The sequence below is a fragment of the Bombina bombina genome, chromosome 6 (genome assembly GCF_027579735.1).
Source record: "Bombina bombina isolate aBomBom1 chromosome 6, aBomBom1.pri, whole genome shotgun sequence".
NCBI classification, from domain to species: Eukaryota; Metazoa; Chordata; class Amphibia; order Anura; family Bombinatoridae; genus Bombina; species Bombina bombina.
Window position 1 is genome coordinate 783,448,689 of NC_069504.1, and position 20,958 is coordinate 783,469,646.

Consider the following 20,958-nt stretch of genomic DNA (forward strand, 5'->3'; position numbering starts at 1 on the left):
ATTTAAAACGACCACCATTATACATATTAAACATTTGCATTGTCAATCAAGTTTACGAACAACTGTTTAAACTTGCAACAGAGCTCCACTCCAATCCATTGCCAATCACTTTTTTTTAACACTGTGCCCTTCAATAATGAACTTATGCTGCTGTAAAACCAATCCCTAGAGGCTCTATCTAAACTGCTATACAACTTCCTTGACGGTCAAAGACTACCTAATACCTATCAGGGTTCACGCCGACTTTTAACGTAAACCCAATGGTGCTGTCAGAAAAGAATTGTGGGCGGGACTTGTGTTTTCCCTGTTGGAATGGAGGAGAAAGCGAGCGAACGCTTATCAGGTGAAATAGACACATAAATGTATTGCTCGGAAGGTTATGTTTATGTATTGTAGGTGCGCGCAGCCCGCGCACAGTCACACCAAGACTCGTGTACATTAATGTACACACACAACACCGTGAAATAAATATTTACATGCACGAGTAAAAATAAAAAAGCTACTATTGTATTTAACATATGCTGATAATAGTAAAAAGCAAATATACTATTTATGTAACCTGAAATCCAATATTATCAAGTAGTTCAACATAGGTTGGTAATGTTGATATTTTTCCCCTTCATACTATTAATGAGAATCCCAAAGCCTTTATGTGGCCAGAGATCACAGAGTACAATTGCTGCTGCCAATAAATACTTTTTAAAGCAATATCATAGCTGTGATATTTTGGCAAGTCACTCTCAACATTGCCATCTAGGTGAATTTCCAGACCAGGAGACCTTTGCTCATGTGCTTGCATGAGAGATTTTCCACTGTATCTAATTGTGTAAAATAAAATAAACAAATGTAATATTATTATGTGTCACTTTTTTAAGAGGGCTAGATTTAAAGAGACATAATGGTAAACTTTGAAAATTGATTGAGACTATCACTTACTGCTTTGGTCAGCTAGGGACACTGAACCCACATTTTTTCTTTTGTGATTCAGATAAAGCATGACATTTTAAGCAACTTTCTAATTTAATCCTATTATCAAATTGTCTTCATTCTCTTGGTTTCTTTATTTGAAATACAAGAATCTAAGTTTAGATGCTGGCCCATTTTTGGTGAACAACCTGGGTTGTTCTTGCTGATTGGTGGATAAATTCATCCACCAATTAAAAAAAGTGCTGTCCAGAGTTCAGAACCAAAAAAAGCTTTGATGCCTTCTTTTTCAAATAAAGATAGCAAGAGAACGAAGAAAAATGATAATAGGAGTAAATTAGAAAGTTGCTTAAAATTGCATGCTCTATCTGAATCACGAAAGAAAAAAATTGGGTTCAGTGTCCCTTTCAGTTTCCTTTCGGGACCAGCAGTTCACTGTGGTTCTTAAATGACACTTTAAAGGGCCACTGTAAGTAAATATTTTCTATGCCTGTTACTAACTAACTACCCCAAATACGCTTTTTTCTCAATAGCATTTCATTAACATATCTCTACCGTATATCAGAAATCTTGTCTGCAAATTTAATTGTTTTCCACACCCACACCGTTGGTATCCTTTGTTCTGTACCAATCCGTTTACAATACCTAGGTTCCAAAATGGCGCTTTAAACACAAAGTTATTGGTTTAAGTATTTTGAACACTCAGTGCTGAAAATAGTGGGCAGGATAACGTGACATCATCGGCGAATAAAAGATATAACTTTTAGAACGTTATGAAACTTCGTTTTGGAGAAAATATAGGTCAGTAGGTTTTAATTAATGTTTATTAACTTTAATGTGTTAGTTGTTTAGCTTAAAAATTATAACAGAAAGTAATCCTTTAACTTTGTGTTTAACCTTATATAGTTGCAGGGTCAATAGTGATAAAATGACTCTCTAAAACAGCGTTCTTCAAAAATTGTTTTAGAAGATCCAGTGCAATAATACCACATACCTTTGTGAACATAGTTGCAATTTTTTGCAAAGTGACTAAAAAGTGGGCGTACTTTACACTCATACAACACACACACTTACACCCCCACACACACACACTCTCATTCAACCCCCCTCCCCACACACTCTCATACAACACACACACTCTCATACAACACACACACTCTCATACAACACACACACTCTCTTTCAACACCCCCCACACACACACTCTTTCAACACCCCACACACACACACTCTTTCAACACCCCCCACACACACTCTCTTTCAACCCCCCCCACACACACTCTCTTTCAACACCCCCCACACACACTCTCTTTCAACACCCCACACACACACACTCTTTCAACACCCCACACACACACACTCTTTCAACACCCCACACACACACACTCTTTCAACACCCCCACACACTCTCCTACAACACACACCACACTCTCTCCTACAACACTCACCACACACTCACTTTCAATAAAGGGACAGTCTACACCTATATTAACATTAGCCCATACACTCTCTTTCAACACCCCCCCACACACACACTCTTTCAACACTCGCATACTTCCTTAGAGATGCGCATGTATGTTTGGAGGGTAATTACGTCAGTAGCTGCTACATGCACGAGTATGAGCTACAAAGAGAAGACGAGTTCAAGGTAGGAGGAGAAGGGATTGGGCGGAGTTTGTTGGCCATTTCTAACGATTAAAATCAAACTTTTGATTTTGAATAACTCAGTTTTTGAAGCAGACTCGTTGGGGTAGAGGGGGTGAGTTATGACAATCGGAACACAATCTAAGGTATGGGCTAATGTTAATATAGGTGTAGACTGTGTCTTTAAATACTGCTTTTTCATATGAATGAAATTATTATTTTAGTAAGATACCCTTTTAATTGTGGAAATTGTGTTGAGCATTCTCCTATGGTATTTTTTTTCCAGATATTTGAAGGGAATCTGGAATTAGAGCTATGACTTATTATATGTCTCACCTGCTCCTGATGGTGACACGTGCTGCCCTGCGGGTATCTGGGATCTTTTTCTGGATATTGGTATATTTGGCAGCTCTGTTGTCTGCTGTTTCTTATCTGCCAGACTTGCTGCGGCTGGTGATTAGGAAACCATTAGAACATTTCGTTGGGACCTCGTAAAACTGCTCCTCCTTGTCTGATGAGCAGCACTCACGGGCAACATGGATACATAAGAATCAAGGTAGCATCTCACTTAACATACTGGCATTCTTCAACACTTAAAGGGACATTAAACATTTTGAGATGGTAATATAAAATGATAAACCATATTCCTTTAAAAAACTGCACTATATTATTTATTTTGCCCCCCTTTTTCTGTAATTCTATTCTGAAATTGGGAGCTGTTCAGTTCCTGCTAGAAGAACACCTGTTATATTCCACACAGCCATTAGCTGCACACTCTAGTGACCTATTTATAACTGTACCTAATTGGCCACAGCAGAGAGGGAAACCTAAATAACATCATGGCAGCTCCTATTGTTTTAGAGACACTAAAACTTTACACTTATTTAATCAATATTTAAACAGTTAATGAAACTTTAAAGGGACATTAAACACTAAATCATTTCTTGAATGATGTCTTCAGAGCAAAGATTAGCCTGAGAATAATTTGTACATGTATTTTTAAAAATTATATTAGTTGATTAAATATTGAAAAAAATAAGGGTAAAGTTAATGTCCATAATGTGGGCGCCGCCATATTGTAACTCAGGTTACCTTTTCTGCTAAGGCAAGTTAGGAATGGTAATAAATGGCTCACTACAGTTCTACCTTTTTCTTATTTTACAACAATAGATACTGTTTTTATCTAAATATCTGTTTAGCCTCTTTTTGAAAGTTACCTATCTACATTCACTGTTTGATCTGTTTGTGAGCTCCACATTTTCATTTCAAACAAGGAGCTGTCCAATATATATCTTGAAGGTAAAATATTTCATTTCCCTCGAAGAGGGACCTTTTATTTTTTTATTAGTTTATGTGGTTGGTCATCGAAAAAATCCATGTGTTAACAATGATTGTAAATATATAAGGTAATTATTTCTCCTGTCAAAGATTTATTTTTGAAGCAAATACAAATTTCAGTTTACTCATATTATCAAATTGACTTGCTCTCTTGATATTCTTTGTTGAAAAGAATAACCAGGTGGACTGAAGAGCAGCAATGGGAGCTAGCTTGTGATTGGTGGTCACCACACATACACCTCTTGTCATTGGCTCACCAGATATGTTCAGCAAGATCCCAAAATGAATTGCTTCTATGGAGCTGACTAAAACTATGTGCTTGACCCCTATGCAGGAGTTAAATACGTAGTTATAGCACTGTATTTTATTTCCAATGGCACAGAGAGTCCACGATTCCATTTCAATTACTAGTGGGAATTCAACTCCTGGCCTGCAGGATGAGGCAAAGAACACCCCAGCAGATCTGTTAAGTGTCACTCCCATTACCCATAATCCCCAGTCATTCTTTGCCTTGATCATCGGGAGGATGTGCAAAGATGGTGTCTGAAGATATTTAATCCTTCAATAGGTACTTTTCCCTGCAAGCAAGGTTTGGGGCAAGCTGTGTCCATGTAATTCTCTTTAGGATAGCAGTTAGAAAGTGGCAAGGTGGTCTTTGCTTAATTTCTAACACCTATGCTACCCCTTTATAGAAAACCAGGGTTGGTTACTCTGTTTATTTTTCTAAAGGTCCCTGTCAGAAAGTGAAGAATCTGTCACACCTAAGAAGCTGTTCCTGCCCTGCAGCTGGATCCACAGAAAAGTAGTGCTCTTGCCTTCTAGGTATTAAAGGACAGCACTTTAGTGGTTAATTCCTCAGTGGACTAAAGGATGGAACATAATTTATTCCTTTATATAGAGTTTTTATTTCTGGGCAGCACTGCAGGTACTTTATCTGTGGAGAAAAGTATTATGGTACATAAAGGGGTTAATGGTTTGTCCCCTTAGTTTGAGGCATATGAGATTGGCAGAAGAGTTATTCAAAAGGGATCTAAGACATTTGGAGTCCTTTTTAATTATTTTTTAATTATCTTTTAATGTGGAACGTAATATAGGCATACTGGTGGAAAGGCTTTTTTTTATTTACTCTGAGCGCATCAGAAACGCTTGCTTTTCACATTTGTGGCGCAGTTTCTTTTCTTTAATAGCGCTCACATGACACTCCGCTCTTCCACCTTAGCCTTTCTCATATCTGCTTGGAGTGCGGATCTGCATCTTACTTTTGCATAAGAGTGATCTAACAATATTGGTCTTTAACCCTAATTCTTCACTTTTCTAGCTACTAATGGGTCCTCCTGGTCTCCGGAGCGGTAAATCCCCTCAGTCAGACTGAGGATATAGAGGTGCTAGGATGGTTGTTTTTTTTTTTTTTTGTCAAAATATTCTTTTTATTTTTGGATTCTGTTTGTTTTTGTGCAATTTCTGGGGGTATTATACTGGTATATTGGCAGCTCTGTTGTCTGTTAGTTTTCAGTCTAATCCCTAATAGGAATAGTGATCAGTATATATATCTATTACTGTGGGAATTAATATTTTTATTATGGACTCTGACTCAAGTTTAGCTTTAAATCTTGATAAATGTTTGTTTTGCTTGGAGGCTCAGAATGTTCCTCCTGTGCAATTTTGTTCCACATGCTTAAATAAAACTTTGTCTAGGTAAAAAAATTCCCCTTTTGAGCCATATGTCTCTCATGAAAATGTTGTCCATACCATGCCTCAACTTTCTCTTCAAACGTCCCAAGCTTTAGCGGTTTCACATGCAGTGCCCTGTGGTTCCTCTCAACAAGCTCCTGGGGGTGTTTATTTACCAGGAGATTTTGCTGCTTAAATAACTTCGGCAGTTTCTGCAGCCTTATCGGCTTTCCCTATGGCTGGTGAGAGAGAGAGAGGAAATCTAAGAATATTTCACATACTAAGAGTTCTGACTCCGCTAAGTCTGCGTTAGTCAGTCTCTCTCATTTATCTGAAGAAGATCATTCCTCAGTGGCTCCTGAGTGCGAAATATCTGATTCTGAAACTGTGGAGGCTAGTACAGCAGATCCAGAGAAAGTTAATTTTAGATTTAAGCTAGGGCACCTCAGATTGCTCTTGAAGGAGGTCCTTGCTACTTTGGAGGACTCCGACACTACTGTCGCTAAGACTCCCCTGTTTTCAAGAAAATGTTTCCTGTTGCTGACTCGTGGCGCACTGTACCTAAGGTAGAGGGATCTATCTCTACTCTACTCTAACCAAGAGAGCTACTACTTCTTTCAAGGATCCCATGGATAATAAGCTGGAAGCTTAAGAAAGATGTACATTCATCAGGGTTTACAATGGCAACCAGTTGCAAGTATTGCTGCGGGTGCAGCATCTTATTGGTGTGATGCCTTGTCTGGCCTGATTTCAGAGGAGACTACTATAGAGGAGATCCTAGATAGGATCAATGCTCTAAAGCTGGCTAATACTTTTATCTGTGATGCCAGCATGCAAGTGGTTAGACTGGGAGCCAAGATTTCTAGCCTTGCAGTTATAGCTCGCAGAACTCTGTGGTTAAAATCTTGGTCTGCAGATGTAACATCCAAATTCAAACTTCTGTCTTTACCTTTTTAAGGGCAAGACTTTATTTGGTCCTGGTCTGGAGGAGATTATTGCCGAAATTACTGATGGAAAGGGATCTTTCCTACCTCAGGACAAGAAGGCTAGACCTAAGGGTAGCCAGAATTCTAATTTTTGCTCCTTTCGTAACTTCAAGGGACAAAAGTATTCCTCTTCCAAGCCGGAGCAATCCAGGACCTCATAGAGCTCCAGTCAGCCTTGGAATAAGGGGAAGCAAGCCAAGAAACCTTCTTCTGAATCTAAGTCAGCATGAAGGGGCTACCCCAGTTCCAGTCTTGGATCAAGGTGTGGGGGGGGAGACTTTCCTTTTTTCGGCAGGCTTGGATCCGCAATGTCCCAGATCCTTGGGCTGTGGAAGTAGTATCCTAGGGATACAGAATAGGATTCAAGTCTTGCCTCCCCGGGGCAGATTTTATCCTGTCAAGGTTATTTGCAAACCAGGTGAAGAGAGTGGCCTTCTTAAACTGCGTAAAGGACCTATATTCCCTGGGGAGTGATTATTCCAGTTCCGTAGGGGAACAGGGTGAATGATTCTATTCAAACTTTTTTGTGGCTCTCAAAAAAGAGGGAACTTTCCGTATCATTTTAGACTTAAAGGGACACTGAACCCAATTTTTTTCTTTTGTGATTCAGATAGAGCATGACATTTTAAGCAACTTTCTAATTTGCTCCTATTATCAAATGTTCTTCATTCTCTTGGTATCTTTATTTGAAATGCAAGAATGTAAGTTTAGATGCCGGCCCATTTTTGGTGAACAACCTGGGTTGTCCTTGCTGATTGGTGGATAAATTCATCCACCAATAAAAAAGTGCTGTCCAGAGTCCTGAACCAAAAAACTTAGATGCCTTCTTTTTCAAATAAAGATAGCAAGAGAACGAAGAAAAATTGATAATAGGAGTAAATTAGAAAGTTGCTTAAAATTGCAATGCTCTATCTGAATCACAAAAGAAAAAAATTGGGTACAGTGTCCCTTTAAAGTGTCTCAACAAATTTCTCAAAGTTCCTTCCTTCAAAATGGAGACTATTCGTTCCATTCTTCCCTTGGTTCAGGAGGGTCAGTTCATGACCAGCATAGACTTGAAGGACGAGTATCTTTATGTTCCTATTCACAGGAACATCACCAATTCCTGCGGTTTGCCTTTCTAGACAAACACTTCCAGTTTGTTGCCCTTCCCTTTGGCCTGGCTACGGCTCCTCAAGTCTTTACAAAGATTCTAGGAACCCTTTTGGCCGTGGTCAGATCTCAGGGAATAGTGGTGGACGACATCTTGGTTCAGGCGCCATCTTTTCAGTTAGCAAGATCTCATACAGAGATGTTGTTGTCTATTCTACGTTCCCACGTGTGTAAAAATGAATCTGGAGAAGAGTAGATTCTCTGAAGCTGACTGCTTGGAGATTAAACTCCTGTTACTCGTAAGATTTACCATAAGTTATGGCGTAAATACCTTTATTGGTGTGAATCGAAGGTTTTCCCTTGGAGTAGGGTGATGGTTCCTAGAATTTGTTTTTTTTTTCAGGAGGGCCTAGAGAAAGGCTTATCAGTCAGCACTCTGAAGGGTCAGATTTCTGCACTGTCTATTCTTTTGCACAAACGTCTGTGCAGATCTGCCAGACGTGCTCTAAAATTTTACCGTCAAGCAACTAAAGATTTTAGGCAATCGTCTGCCCTGTTCGTTGTTTTCTATGGGTAAGCGTAAGGGTCAGAAGGCCACTTCTACTACTCTTTCTCTCTGGTTGAGAAATGTTATCAGGTTGGCTTATGAGACAGCTGGACAGCAGCCTCCTGAGAGAATTACGGCTCATTCCACTAGGTCTGTCTCTTCTTCCTGTGCTTTCAAAAATTAAGCTTCTGTGGAACAGGACTTCCGTCTGGAGGCGGAGCCAACAGGTTGCGGCCAGGTAGCAGCCGTGTGCTTCGAGATCCCTGTTTATGGGATAGTGAAAAATCTCCACCCCACCCGCAGACTACCTTGCCCAGATACCACTCGCTCTGGGCCGGTAGATGTTCCACGGACACCGGTGGGAAGTCTAAAAAGGCAAGACATTTGCTTAGTCACTGAAGCGCTCCATACCACACCGGCTCACCCTCACACCCTGTAAACAAGTGATATACCCTATCTAAGATATCCTCACGCTATTTCTCCAACTGACCTAACCTGAGAGTCTCTAGTATTACAACGGACTGGTTTACCTGTATTGTGGCCGCTGGGAGTAAGGCATCCTGTTTGCTACAAACGGAAAATCAACCCTGACCCTGTTTTGAACATACCTGACATAGCCCGGCTCCCCGCTATCTAAGGTATTCATTTAGGAACGCTGAGAGTGTCGGCGGGGGATAGGACAGGTGAGTCCTTCGGCCCCCGCGTCCTCAACTTTGATCAGTCAGCGGAGAGTGGTGGGTCAGAGGTGCGGCTGGATTACCCATGGCACTTGAGAAAGAAACCCCCCCGTGAGCGGACCGTAGAAACACTGTCCTGGTACGGTGTCTGAACCAATCCCGCACTGGAGGGGAGGCAATTAGCCGGGCACGTCACCGTCACTGTGGCTGGACCATTCATCGGACTTTACAGCTGCAGCGTGGGGAAGCAGTACAGGACGCCGATAACCTCTGCGGCCCTATGGAATCTCAGCAAAGCGTGAGTAGAGATATTGAGGTGTGAGTGTGGCTGAAGAATAGATACAGCGTATAGGTACCTTGTATGTTACTTTGAAGATATTACTGGACATTATTTTAAAGGGGTACACGCAGATATCTGCAAACACTACAGAGATTAGAGTTCCCCCTGAGATATATTGGCACTCGACCCAGCACAGGGGAATTACTGCACTACAGCAGATATTCAGGAAATAATTTCCCCTAAAAATCTGATCCAAAGAGGAAATATGAGTGATGGTCCTATGGGGGTGCAGTAATACATGACCTGGGTGAAATGAGAAGTGTTCCTGATAATATTCAATCTTAATTTGACCCCTAACAATAATAGAATTGGATCACAACAAGGGTAACAAACATAGGTTAAGTACCTGTCCCAATACGGAGCCCTCTATATAAGGGAAGGTAAGGAAAAGGGCGAGAAGAAGAATCTACTGGATACAGCACCAAAAGCGCTGGGAATATTACATTGTGAGACTCAGAAGCACTGTTCAGTAGGTACTGTTGGGAGAATAGAAAGCTCTTTCCGAGAGTATTGTAGCAGTTCGTCTATATGAGTGGCTGCTGTCTATCGTGATAAGAGGAAGGCAGTGTGGAAACTCTCATAAGCAGCCAATTTCATTAAAATTCCCTATGGTTAAAAAAGAATGTGGTCTAGAGGGTATCTCATTAGAGATTTAGTTTGAGGAATCCCAGAACCAGGACGATGTCTCGCTGCTAATTATTCTGCAGAGTATTAGATGCGCTTTGGTGTATTGCTGCTATTCTATAGAGACATTTGTTTCAAAACCCTTGCATTAGGAATAACGGTATATTTGAGGACTTTCTGCAAATGGACTGCCACTCATAGCGATATATAAATGCAGAGGGTCAAAAGTAGACACCTTTACTAGTCTGATGTGTATGTTTTCTATGCATAAAAGCTAGTTTGATTTTTTTTTTTTCCTGAAACACCATATATGGGAATTAGATTGAATGTATCATAGGTGTGCAGGGATAAAAACGATAATCACGCAGTAAGCGCAGCAGTAGATTTGAATTATAATAAGATCTGGATATTGAAATATAGACAGAAGGGAAATACCAATATATTTACAGGCAGGAACCAGAGTCATTTTAGAGTAATTTCATACCTAAGGGTCAATGCAGATACTGCATGATAGATGCATAAGATCAGTGAGTTAAAAGGTTTTGGGATATTCTAAGATTTTTCAAGGGGCCTCTGTTTGGCTGCTAGTGCTTAAAAGTAGAAAGAGGAGGAAGCAGAAGGAAAAAGGAAAAGGCCATTGGTCAGCATTTTTTTTGGTGTCTTATCACTTGATTAATTTTTTGTTACACTACTTCTTTATAAAAAAAAAAAAAATTCTCCCCCCCCTCACATACATCTCACTTTTCCCTGGGTTTTTTTTTTTTTCTCACCTTTTAAACGCCCGTGCTGGGCCATCAGAAAGTAACACACACATATACTCACTAGAGTCTTTTTTTTTTTTTTTTAGTAGCTAAGATATCACACCTGCACTGGGGTGAATGGAGAGATATATCTCCCACCAGAAGGGTTCTTCACCTATAATGCCGCCCAAACAAAAAGACAGGAGAGGTAATACTAAACATACAGAAACCTCCCAGGGACACTTCCCATGAAGGAGGTTTGATGAATTTTTCCTGCAACGATATGTCAGAATTTGCAGCAGAAATGGCGAAAATAATGGCCCCCCATTTAAAGACAGTTAAGCAAGAAATTAAAACAGAGATAACCAACCTTACTGAGAAGATCAGACAATTTACAGTTAGAATGGAGGAGGTGGAGACAAGGGTGTCGGACTTGGAGGATAGAGTGAACGTTATTTCTGCTACATCTAACACCCAAGAGAAAACCATCACCCAACTACAGAGCCGGGTAGAGGACCTAGAGGATAGGTCGAGGCGTAATAACTTGAGAGTGATTGGCGTACCCGAATCAAATGAGTATCAAGATTTATTAAAGTTTGTGTCGGTCACCCTCCCTCAGGCACTCTTGCTTCCCCCTCCTCCCACGCCATTTTTGATTGAGAGAGCCCATAGAATTGGGCCCTTCAGAGAAAATAGTGATAGTTCCAAACCAAGGCCTATAATCTTTAAGTTTGTGAATTATCAAGATAAGCTTTTATTTTTGGCTCACTACAGGAAACTGAATTCCCTTAATATTAATACACATAGAATTTGGATTTTTTCAGGATTTCTCTGCCGAAACTAGGGCAAAGAGAAAGGAGATGGCTCCATTTTTTGACAAATTTACAAAAGCAGATTGTAGTGTTAGACTGGTGTATCCTGCTAAACTTATAATTAATAAAGAGGGATCTTTGTATATAGCGAATAATAGTGCGGAAGCTGTAGCTCTATGTAAAAAAATGGATATTCAATGAACAGGGTCTATTAAAAAAGAATCAAAAAGAGTCAGTACAGCACTGTTAGTAAAAATTTACAGAATGGAGTTATATGTTCAATGGTTTAATTGTATGTTTTATTTTTGTGCAAAGTATTTTTTTAAATCTTGGATAAAATATTTTTTTTTTTTTTTTTTCCTCTTCTCGCTCTTTCTCTCTCCCCACGCATGCATCCGCCCTCTCTTTTGGCCGTCCGCCTGTATCCAGGTCCTTTCTCTATTTTTTTGAGGTGTACTTGCAGGGGGCGACCAAATTAATTTTTCTCCCCAGGGGTTAAGCTAGAAATAGGGAATCCAATGGAACCGTGCTTTCTGAGATATACTAGAAGCAGGGACTTTGGGAATCTTTCCTTCGGGGTTCTTTAGAGACGGGGTGTTTAAATGTTCTCTCCTTCGGGGATATAGTACAAGCAGGGCGACTAATGGAATCTTTCCTTCGGGGATATGTCAGATACTCTTAACTTAGTGTCGTGGAATGTCGGGGGCATAAACTCTCCAATAAAAAAGAAAAGCGATAATTAAACATCTGGCAAAAGTAAAACCAAATATCGCCTTTCTTCAAGAGACTCATTTAAAAGATTCAGAATCCTTGAAAACTCCAGACCAATTGGGTAGGAGAGGTTATAGCGGCCCCATTTAAATCATGTAAAAGAGGTGTTGCTATACTCTTTAATAAGAACTTAGAAGTACAAGGTAGAATCGATTATGAGAGATCAGGAAGGGCGCTATTTAATTGTAGAAATCATTATCAATAAAATTCGGGTATATACTATGTAACATTTATGGGCCCAACAAAGTAGATAAATATTCTGGGATAAAATGTTAGTCCTCTTACATAAATTTATAGGGCAACATCTCATAGTTGCGGGCGATTTTAATCTTGTGGCAGATCCTATCCTGGATAGAGACAATAAGGCATATATCTTTTCACGCGATAGGAAGACGCGTATTCTGCAGAAATTTTGCTCCCAACTGGGGCTGGCAGATATCTGGCGTGCTCAAAACCCAGATATAAGAGCTTTTAACTTGTTTATCCAAAGGTTATCACTCTCTATCAAGGTTAGATTTCTTTTTAGTTTCTGATAGTATGTCTGGATTTGACTGGGAAGCAGACATTCGCGATATAATAATCTCAGATCATGCGGTTATTTACATTATCACTTAATACAGCGTGTAAACGAATAAACTTAAACTAAGGTATTTTCTTCCCTAAATATTTACTGAATGATAATAAATTTCAGAACTGGCTGATTAATCAATGGCAAGAATATGAGTCCTTTAATAAATCGTATACAGATAAACCGGAGGTTTATTGGGAAGCGGCGAAAGCCGTAATCAGAGGTAAAATTAAGGCATATTTATGTAAGCGCAAAAGGAAAAGTACACAACTAGAGACACAGGCAAATAACAGGGTGAAAAATGCATTCTCGGCCTATCTAAGAGAGCATTCTGATGAGAAATGGCGTAAATTATATGGACGCTAAGACAGCGCGAGACATTCTTATTCACCAAAAAACAGTGATAGAAATGCAAAAGCAAAAGGCGACTTTATGGTGGTTCGCATGGAGATCTGCCAAGTTCTTGGCTAAACTTACTAAATCAACTAACCGCAATGCGGTGACGGTCATAAAAAGATAGGTTAGGGAGATACACTAAAAACGCAGACATTATTAAAACTTTCCATCGTTTCTTTAGCGATTTGTATAAAGCTGAAGTATATGATATAGAAAAACAGAGACAATTCTGGGATCAGATTAAGATCCCTAAAATTTCTTTAGAAACTTTGGCAGATATCAACAAACCCATCTCGGAACAAGAGATTCATTCTGCAATTAAAGCTGACAAAATCAAATAAAGCAGCAGGGCCGGATTGTCTTCCTGCGGAATTTTATAAGATACTTCAGACGCATGTTTCTGCAACACTTATGAATCTATTTAATTATTATTTTTTTAAAAATAATAAATGTTCCCCATATTTCGCGGCTGCTGTAATTTCGTTGATTCCAAAAAAAAACAAAGATTTAGAATTGCCAGAATCCTATAGGCCTATATCTGTCTTAAATACCGATTATAAGATTTTGACCTCGATTATAGCTAATAGATTAAAGCCCCACCTAGGTAAGATAATTCACGAAAATCAGGCGGGTTTTATGACAGGGAGAAATCCACAAAAATATTCCGTAAGGTTATGACACTGCTTGACTTTTTCTGGAACAAATTTAAAACATCTAGACAGGAAGATATAACGGACCTAGCGCTATTAACAGTCGACGCGGAGAAAGCGTTCGATCGCATTTCGTGGAAACATCTATTCTATTCTTTAGAACAATTTGGTCTGACCGGGTCATATATGGAATTTACACAAATAATATATACCTCTCCAACTTCGTTTTTATTATCAACGGTGAGATTTCTCAACATATATTATTACAGCGGGGCACCCGACAGGGCTGCCCGTTATCGCCACTGTTATTCAATTTATCCTTAGAACCATTTTGCGACTTTGCTCCGTAAACAATTAGATGGGATTTGTATAGGAGAGCAAAAAACTGTAATATTACTATACGCTGATGATATAGTGCTGTGTATGAGTAATATTTCCCGTAGTCTCGCCCTGCTTATTAGAGTCCACGGAACTTTTTAGTGCAATCTCAGGGTATAAAATTAATCTGGCTAAATCAGAACTACTATGGATCAATAAGAAAAGACAAGATATTCGCATACGTTTTGTGAAACATCTCAAATTATGTATCTCGGTATTAAACTAAGTGTAAATCCGGAGGACTGGTTATAACTTAATTTCAGTAAACTTTTTCAGGAATGTTTGCATAGGGTAGAAGGGTGGAAAAATTTACCTATTTCCTTGTAGGCTAGAGCGACTCTTAATTAAAAACATTCTCTTTCCGAAAATATTTTACCTTATGCAAAATTAATCCGATCACGATTATGAAGTCAGATATAATGAAATTTAATAAAGCTTGTGCAAAAACTACTCATGGAAGGGTGCTAGAAGTCGCATTTCGGTTAGGCGGTTACATGTAATAAAGATGCGGCGGGTTGTCCTTGCCAAATTTGCATTTATTATAGTTTAGCAACTAGGGTAAAAGTTGCAGTCGACTGGCTAACTGAACAAGATCAGGTTTCCTGCAGTTTTCCTGGGAATCTGCGTTAGTGAAACCAATGTCGGCTGGAATGCTATATCTATCACTGTCCATATGACCGAATTTACCCTCCTCACTTTTTGCGCTTTTAACATTCAAAATATTATATCTGCTTGGCAAGAATTTTGCGGGTCCTTAGATAATTCCCCATATGTTTCCAAATATCTACCTATACAGGAAATCCAAATTTTGCCCCAGGGCCTATCCTCAGTAGTACTTTAGAGAATGGTTTCTAGAGGTCTGATTTATGTGGGCGCAATTATTAAAACCAGATTCAACACTTTTAATCGTTCACTGAGTTAAGACAGCAATTCGCATCTCGAATAAAGAATTTTATTGCGTATCTGCAGTTAAGGCACTTTATACATTAGCTTAACCAAAAACATGGAAGTGATTGTGACCCTGTTATGGCATCCACAAATTAACAACTTTAAAATGGGAATATACTCAATAGCCCCGTTTTATGCACATCTTAATTACAAACCCTCTAATGAGCAGAGGGATTATATTGTAGCTAAATGGAGCAAAGTTTTGCCGGAAGTAAATAGTCAAACTATAATAAATGTATTTAAAATCTTGGAAAAAAAGCTGGGTTTTGTCCTCATGGAAGGAAACACAGGTCAAGATAGTTTTTATGTCTTATCTGACCCCCGAGAGGGTGTCAGGTGGTATAAGATAAGGACGTATGTCCTAAATGTTCCTCTGCCAAGGCAGATCTTTTGCATTGTTTTTTGGGCTTGCCCTAAAATTTCACAATTTTGGCTGAAAGTAGCATATTGGATGCGCTCAACTCTTAAATTAGTGTATCATATACAAGCGATAGATGTATTTTTCCTGGTACAATCCCAGATAATAATTCCCCAAAATATTAAATTAATTAATAGGATCATATTGTTGGGACGTAACATGTTATTGAGAGCATGGAAAGCTAAAACTTCCCCTAATCTGAAAGAACTTAAAGGGACATAATACTCATATGCTAAATCACTTGAAACTGATGCAGTATAACTGTAAAAAGCTGACAGGAAAATATCACCTGAGCTTCTCTATGTAAAAAAGGAAGATATTTTACCTCACAATCTCCTCAGCTCACCAGAGTTAGTTCTGTGTAAAAAGTTATACTCAGCTGCTCCCAGCTGCAGGTAAAAAAACTAAAAAAAATGAAGAAATGAACAGCAGCCAATCAGCATCAGCAGTGCTGAGGTCATGAACTCTTACTGTGATCTCATGAGATTTCACTTAACTCTCATGAGATTTCATAGTAAGCTTCCTTTACCTGATTGGTGAAATAATATGAGAGTGCACGATGCTAGTCCCTTCAGATGTCCCAGGACAAACACACTAAAATGCTGCTTAGAAATCCTTTACAATGGGAGGTGGCTACTGAGGAACTTTTGAGGTAAAATATCTTTCTTTTTTACATAGAGATGCTCAGGTGATATTTTCTAGTCAGCTTTTTACAGCTATGCTGCATCACTTTCACGTGTTTAAACATTTGGGTATTATGGCCCTTTAAGAATGCTCTGTTTATTCAGTTTATTCATGAGCAGATAAACCTACATAAATCCGACAGACACACGATAGCTGAATTTTTCAAGCAATGGAAAATATTTATCTTATCATTCCCTGTAGAGACTCAAATTAGGTGGTCAGACCATTTAAGGATACGGTATATGTCCAATTACAAATATTGGCTGGTAATTTTCCTAGCGTTTGGCGTGACGATGTTAGAGGTTTGACGGTGTCCTGAGGGGGGGGGAGAGAGAGGAGGCGAGTAGGAATTACTCTTTTTTTTTTTTTTTCCCCCTACGAATTATCAGAGTATAGATAATTTCGACAGAAAGTCGAATAAAGACAGTGAGATAGAATTCTAAGTAAATACGGTTTTCTGTAAACTATTGGGAAATGTATGTTATAGGGGTTTTCTTGTTTTGGTTTTTGTCATTTAGGTATTTTTGTGTTGTGTGTATTGAAAAACTTAATAAAAAAAAAAAAGCTTCTGTGGAACAAATCTGCAAGGCGGCCACTTGGTCCTCATTGCATACCTTTCCAAATTCTACAAATTTGATACTTTTGCCTCGGGCTGAGACTTCCTTTGGGAGAAAAGTTCTTCTGTTTAGGTCTGCCTGTCTTGTTCTCCCTCCCTTCCATTCTGTGTCCTCTAGCTTGGGTATAGGTTACCACTAGTAATTGGAATGGAATTGTGGACTCTCCATGCCATTGGAAAGAAAACAAAATTTATGCTTACCTGATAAATTTATTTTTTTCCTGGCATGGAGAGTCCACAACCCGCCCTCAATTCGATTTAAGACGGAAGTTTTTGTGTATAAACCTCAGGCACCTATATACTCTTGTACTCTTCTATTTCCATTTTTATTTGGCCGAATGACTGGGGATTATGGGTAATGGTAGTGACACTTAAGGGGACACTGAACCCAAATTTTTTCTTTTGTGATTAAGATAGAGCATGCAATTTTAAGCAACTTTCTAATTTACTCCTATTATCAATTTTTCTTTGTTCTTTTACTATCTTTATTTAAAAAAGAAGGCATCTAAGCTTTTTTTTTTTTTTTTTGGTTCAAAACTCACAACTTTTTTATTGGTGGATGAATTTATCCACCAATCATCAAGGACAACCCAGGTTGTTCACCAAAAATGGACCGGCATCTAAACTTACATTCTTGCATTTCAAATAAAGATACCAAGAGAATGAAGAACATTTGATAATAGGAGTAAATGAGAAAGTTGCCTAAAATTTCATGCTCTATCTGAATCACAAAATAGAAAATTTGGGTTCAGTGTCCCTTTAACTACTGCTGGGGTGTTCTTTGCCTCCTCCTGCTGGCCATTAGTAATTGGAATGCAACCGTGGACTCTTCATGCCAGGAAAGAAAGAAATGTATCAGCTAAGCATAAATTTTTGTTATTGCACTTTTCATTTAGAACAATTTTTTATTGCACTTTTATGCCTCTTTAATCTTTGGTATTTTAATATATGTGACACTATTTAATTTATCGTGTTTTTTTGGACAGAGATCTGGGATTCGATTCCATTACGTGGCTTCAGGAAATAAGGAAAACCCTTTAATGCTTCTTCTGCATGGCTTCCCTGAGAACTGGTAAAAATATTTAGATTACCTTTTTAAAAATATATTTTCTTTAAACTTCATGTATTAGCAATGAATGCCAATGACACTGCATGTTTTCTTTGTTATATCTGGACAAAAATGTACCATCCCTGCAGGAGGAAGGATTCACAAGTAGTGTAAACTGCCTGCCTGCAATCGCCACTTGCAAACTTTTAACATTGCGCAAGAGGTTTCTTGTGCAATGCTGCCCCCCTGCTTTGGCGCAACCAATTGCGCTAGAGGAGGAGGGCATGTCAATCACCATGAACGAGCAAATGTCAGGGTGATTGATCTCGCCCTCCTCTGAAGTAGCTGTAAGGAAAAAATAAATAGTTTCTGCTTCTTCAAGTGATGGTAAAGCCAAGCGTATAACAACCGCTAGGATTTACCATCACTAAAAATATCCATTCGTTTCAGTCATCAGTTACTAAAAAAAAAGGTATCAAATCTCACCCTATCTGTGCGGCAAGTAGATTGCTAAAATCAGCGCCTCTGGCTCCCCCACGGCACAGCGCTCTTCTCTAATGAAGCAACGTTTCCACCGCTAAACCACATAGCTGTGCTAGGATGTCAGTTTACTCACACAGCTATTGGTTTAGAGGTGGAACCTCATTGAAGAAGAGTGTTGTGCTGTAGGAGGCTAGAGGCATTGTGTTAGCGATATACTTGCGGCACATATAAGATGTTTTAGTAAATGATAACTTAAACTAATGGATTTATTTTTAGTGACGGTAAAGCCTAGGGTTTTTTATACGCTTGAATTTACCATCACTTTAAATACGTGGGCCGCAGGCTAAATGACTATGCACGGGGTCAAAAGCTTGTTCTCTTATGTCTGTATGTGCAAAGAATTTACGGAAATATTCTCTGGGTGCCATAAAATGCCCAAAAAATTGTGTAATATACATGTACTGCATTTTTTTAAAGCCTGATTTTAGTATTTTTAAATGACATTTATAATATTTTTTTCTTTAATAATGGCTTTGTGATTATGCCGAGATCTGAAATGATATTTTTTTTTTGTTTTGAAAAAGCTTTATTGAAAGTTAACAAAATACAATTCACAAATAAAGATGACAGCGTATCACAGTATTCAGTGTCACATTATGAGAATTACATGTATCATAGGAATCTGTTAAGTAAGACATTCACTGAAATGATATTTTTATGTTTAAATCATTTTTTATTGAAACATTGCATAGTTAAACGTTATTCCAACAGTCGTTTCATATAAGATTAACAGAACTATATAAGGACAAACGGATCACACTACCATGTCTAATCATATGAAATTATATTTTTAAAGGGACATGAAACCCAACATTTTGTTCACGATTCAGATAGAGCAGGAGATTTTAAACAACTCTCTAATTTACTGTTATTATCAAATCGTTCTCTTGGTATCTTTTATTGAAAAGCAGGGACATATGCTTAGGAGCCAGCCCATTTCCCAGAGCACTATATGGCACCAGTTTTGCAAGAACATTTTTTTTTTTAAATGTTATGCTCTGCCTGAATCACAAAGAACATTTGGGGTTTCTTATCCCTTTAATACTCAAAATCCTAATTATATCACTACATCAGTATCTTCCCTATCTGTTACTAGACAGATTTGCAGAAAAGTTGCCTTCCCAAGATGCCAATCACTATCTTCCTCATTTTTTTTTCTCACCATAAAGGGACAGTAAACACCTTGAGATTTTTTGTATATAATGTTAAATTATGCACAATGAAACAACTTTACAATATATTGTCATTATTTATTTTGTTCCCTTTTCATTTAATTTACCTCCTTAATTTTCTAATTCTCAGAACTTGAAATGAACCCTGTTGACTTTTCAAGGCTTACTCTGATACATACCTGTTCCTAATTGGCTTTATTAGATAAATAGATTTATGACCATGGCAACCCTTGTTGTAAAATCACAAAAAAACGTTCCAATTTGCTACTTTTTTTCAAATTTGCTTCATTCCCTTGGTATCCTTTGTTGAAGGAGCAGCAATGCACTACTAGGAGCTAGGTGGCCACATGAGGTGAGCCAATGACAAGAGGCATATATGTGTGCAGCCACAAATCAGCATATATCTCTAAGTAGTGCATAACTGTTCCTGAGTCTATCAAGGTTTGCTTTTCAACAAAGGATACCAAGAGAATAAAGCAAAATAGATAACAGAAGTAAATTGAAATGTTGTTTAAAATTGCGCGCTCTATCTGAATGGTGAATGTTTAATTTTGACTTTACTGTCCCTTTAATGATTCTATTTTTATGGTTTTCACTTCCCTCTGCTTCATTGTATCTCGCCCTAATGCGCTACTTTACCAGTATTTTTCACTCTCTACGCTGTCACTTTGTCACACACTTTTCTCTTAAAAGGAAAGGATATGAAGCCCAAATTTTTTTCTTTCATGATTGAGAATTAGTATACAATTTAAAAAAAAAGTTTTCAATTTACTTTTATTATGAAATTTATTATGAAACTACTGCATTGCAGGAATTAGTGCTGCCATTTAGTGCTCTTGTAAATAACATTCTTGCAATACTGCTGCCATATAGTGTGCCAGACACGTGCACCTAAGGGATCACTACTACAAAAAATATATAGCCCACTAAAAAAATGTGCCCTCCAAAAGTATTTTCTTACTGTAATAGTAGTATTAAAAAAATGTGTAAGACATAACCAGGTTCAGACCTATATTAAAGGGACAGTCTACTCCAAAATGTTTATGGTTTAAAAAGATAGATAATCCCTTTATTACCCATTCCCCAGTTTTGCACAGCCAACATGTTTATATTAATATGCTTTTAACCTCTGTGATTACCTTGTATCTAAGCCTCTTCTGACGGCCCTCATATCACATGACTATTTATTATCTATTGACTTGCATTTAGGGTGTCCAAACTTTGCTCTCCAGAGGTTTTGGAACTACATTTCCGTTGATGCTCAGCCAGCATTTTAGCTAGCTGAGCATCATGGGAAATGTAGTTCCAAAACCTCTGGAGAGCAAAGTTTGGACACCCCTAAGCCAATTAGTGCAGTGTCAGCCACAACTC

General features: G+C 38.4%; 1 protein-coding gene across 1 annotated transcript in view; it reads left to right on the top strand.

The window, feature by feature from the left end:
* The first annotated feature begins 272 nt into the window (after nucleotides 1–272).
* Nucleotides 273–20,958, top strand: part of LOC128663662 (epoxide hydrolase 3-like) — an 80,360-nt gene continuing 59,674 nt past the window's right edge. Inside the window, 4 exon segments of the mRNA XM_053718098.1 lie at nucleotides 273–343; nucleotides 2,855–3,047; nucleotides 3,049–3,124; nucleotides 17,811–17,896. Of these exon segments, the coding sequence (XP_053574073.1) occupies nucleotides 2,884–3,047; nucleotides 3,049–3,124; nucleotides 17,811–17,896 (326 nt within the window). The 5' untranslated portion in view covers nucleotides 273–343; nucleotides 2,855–2,883.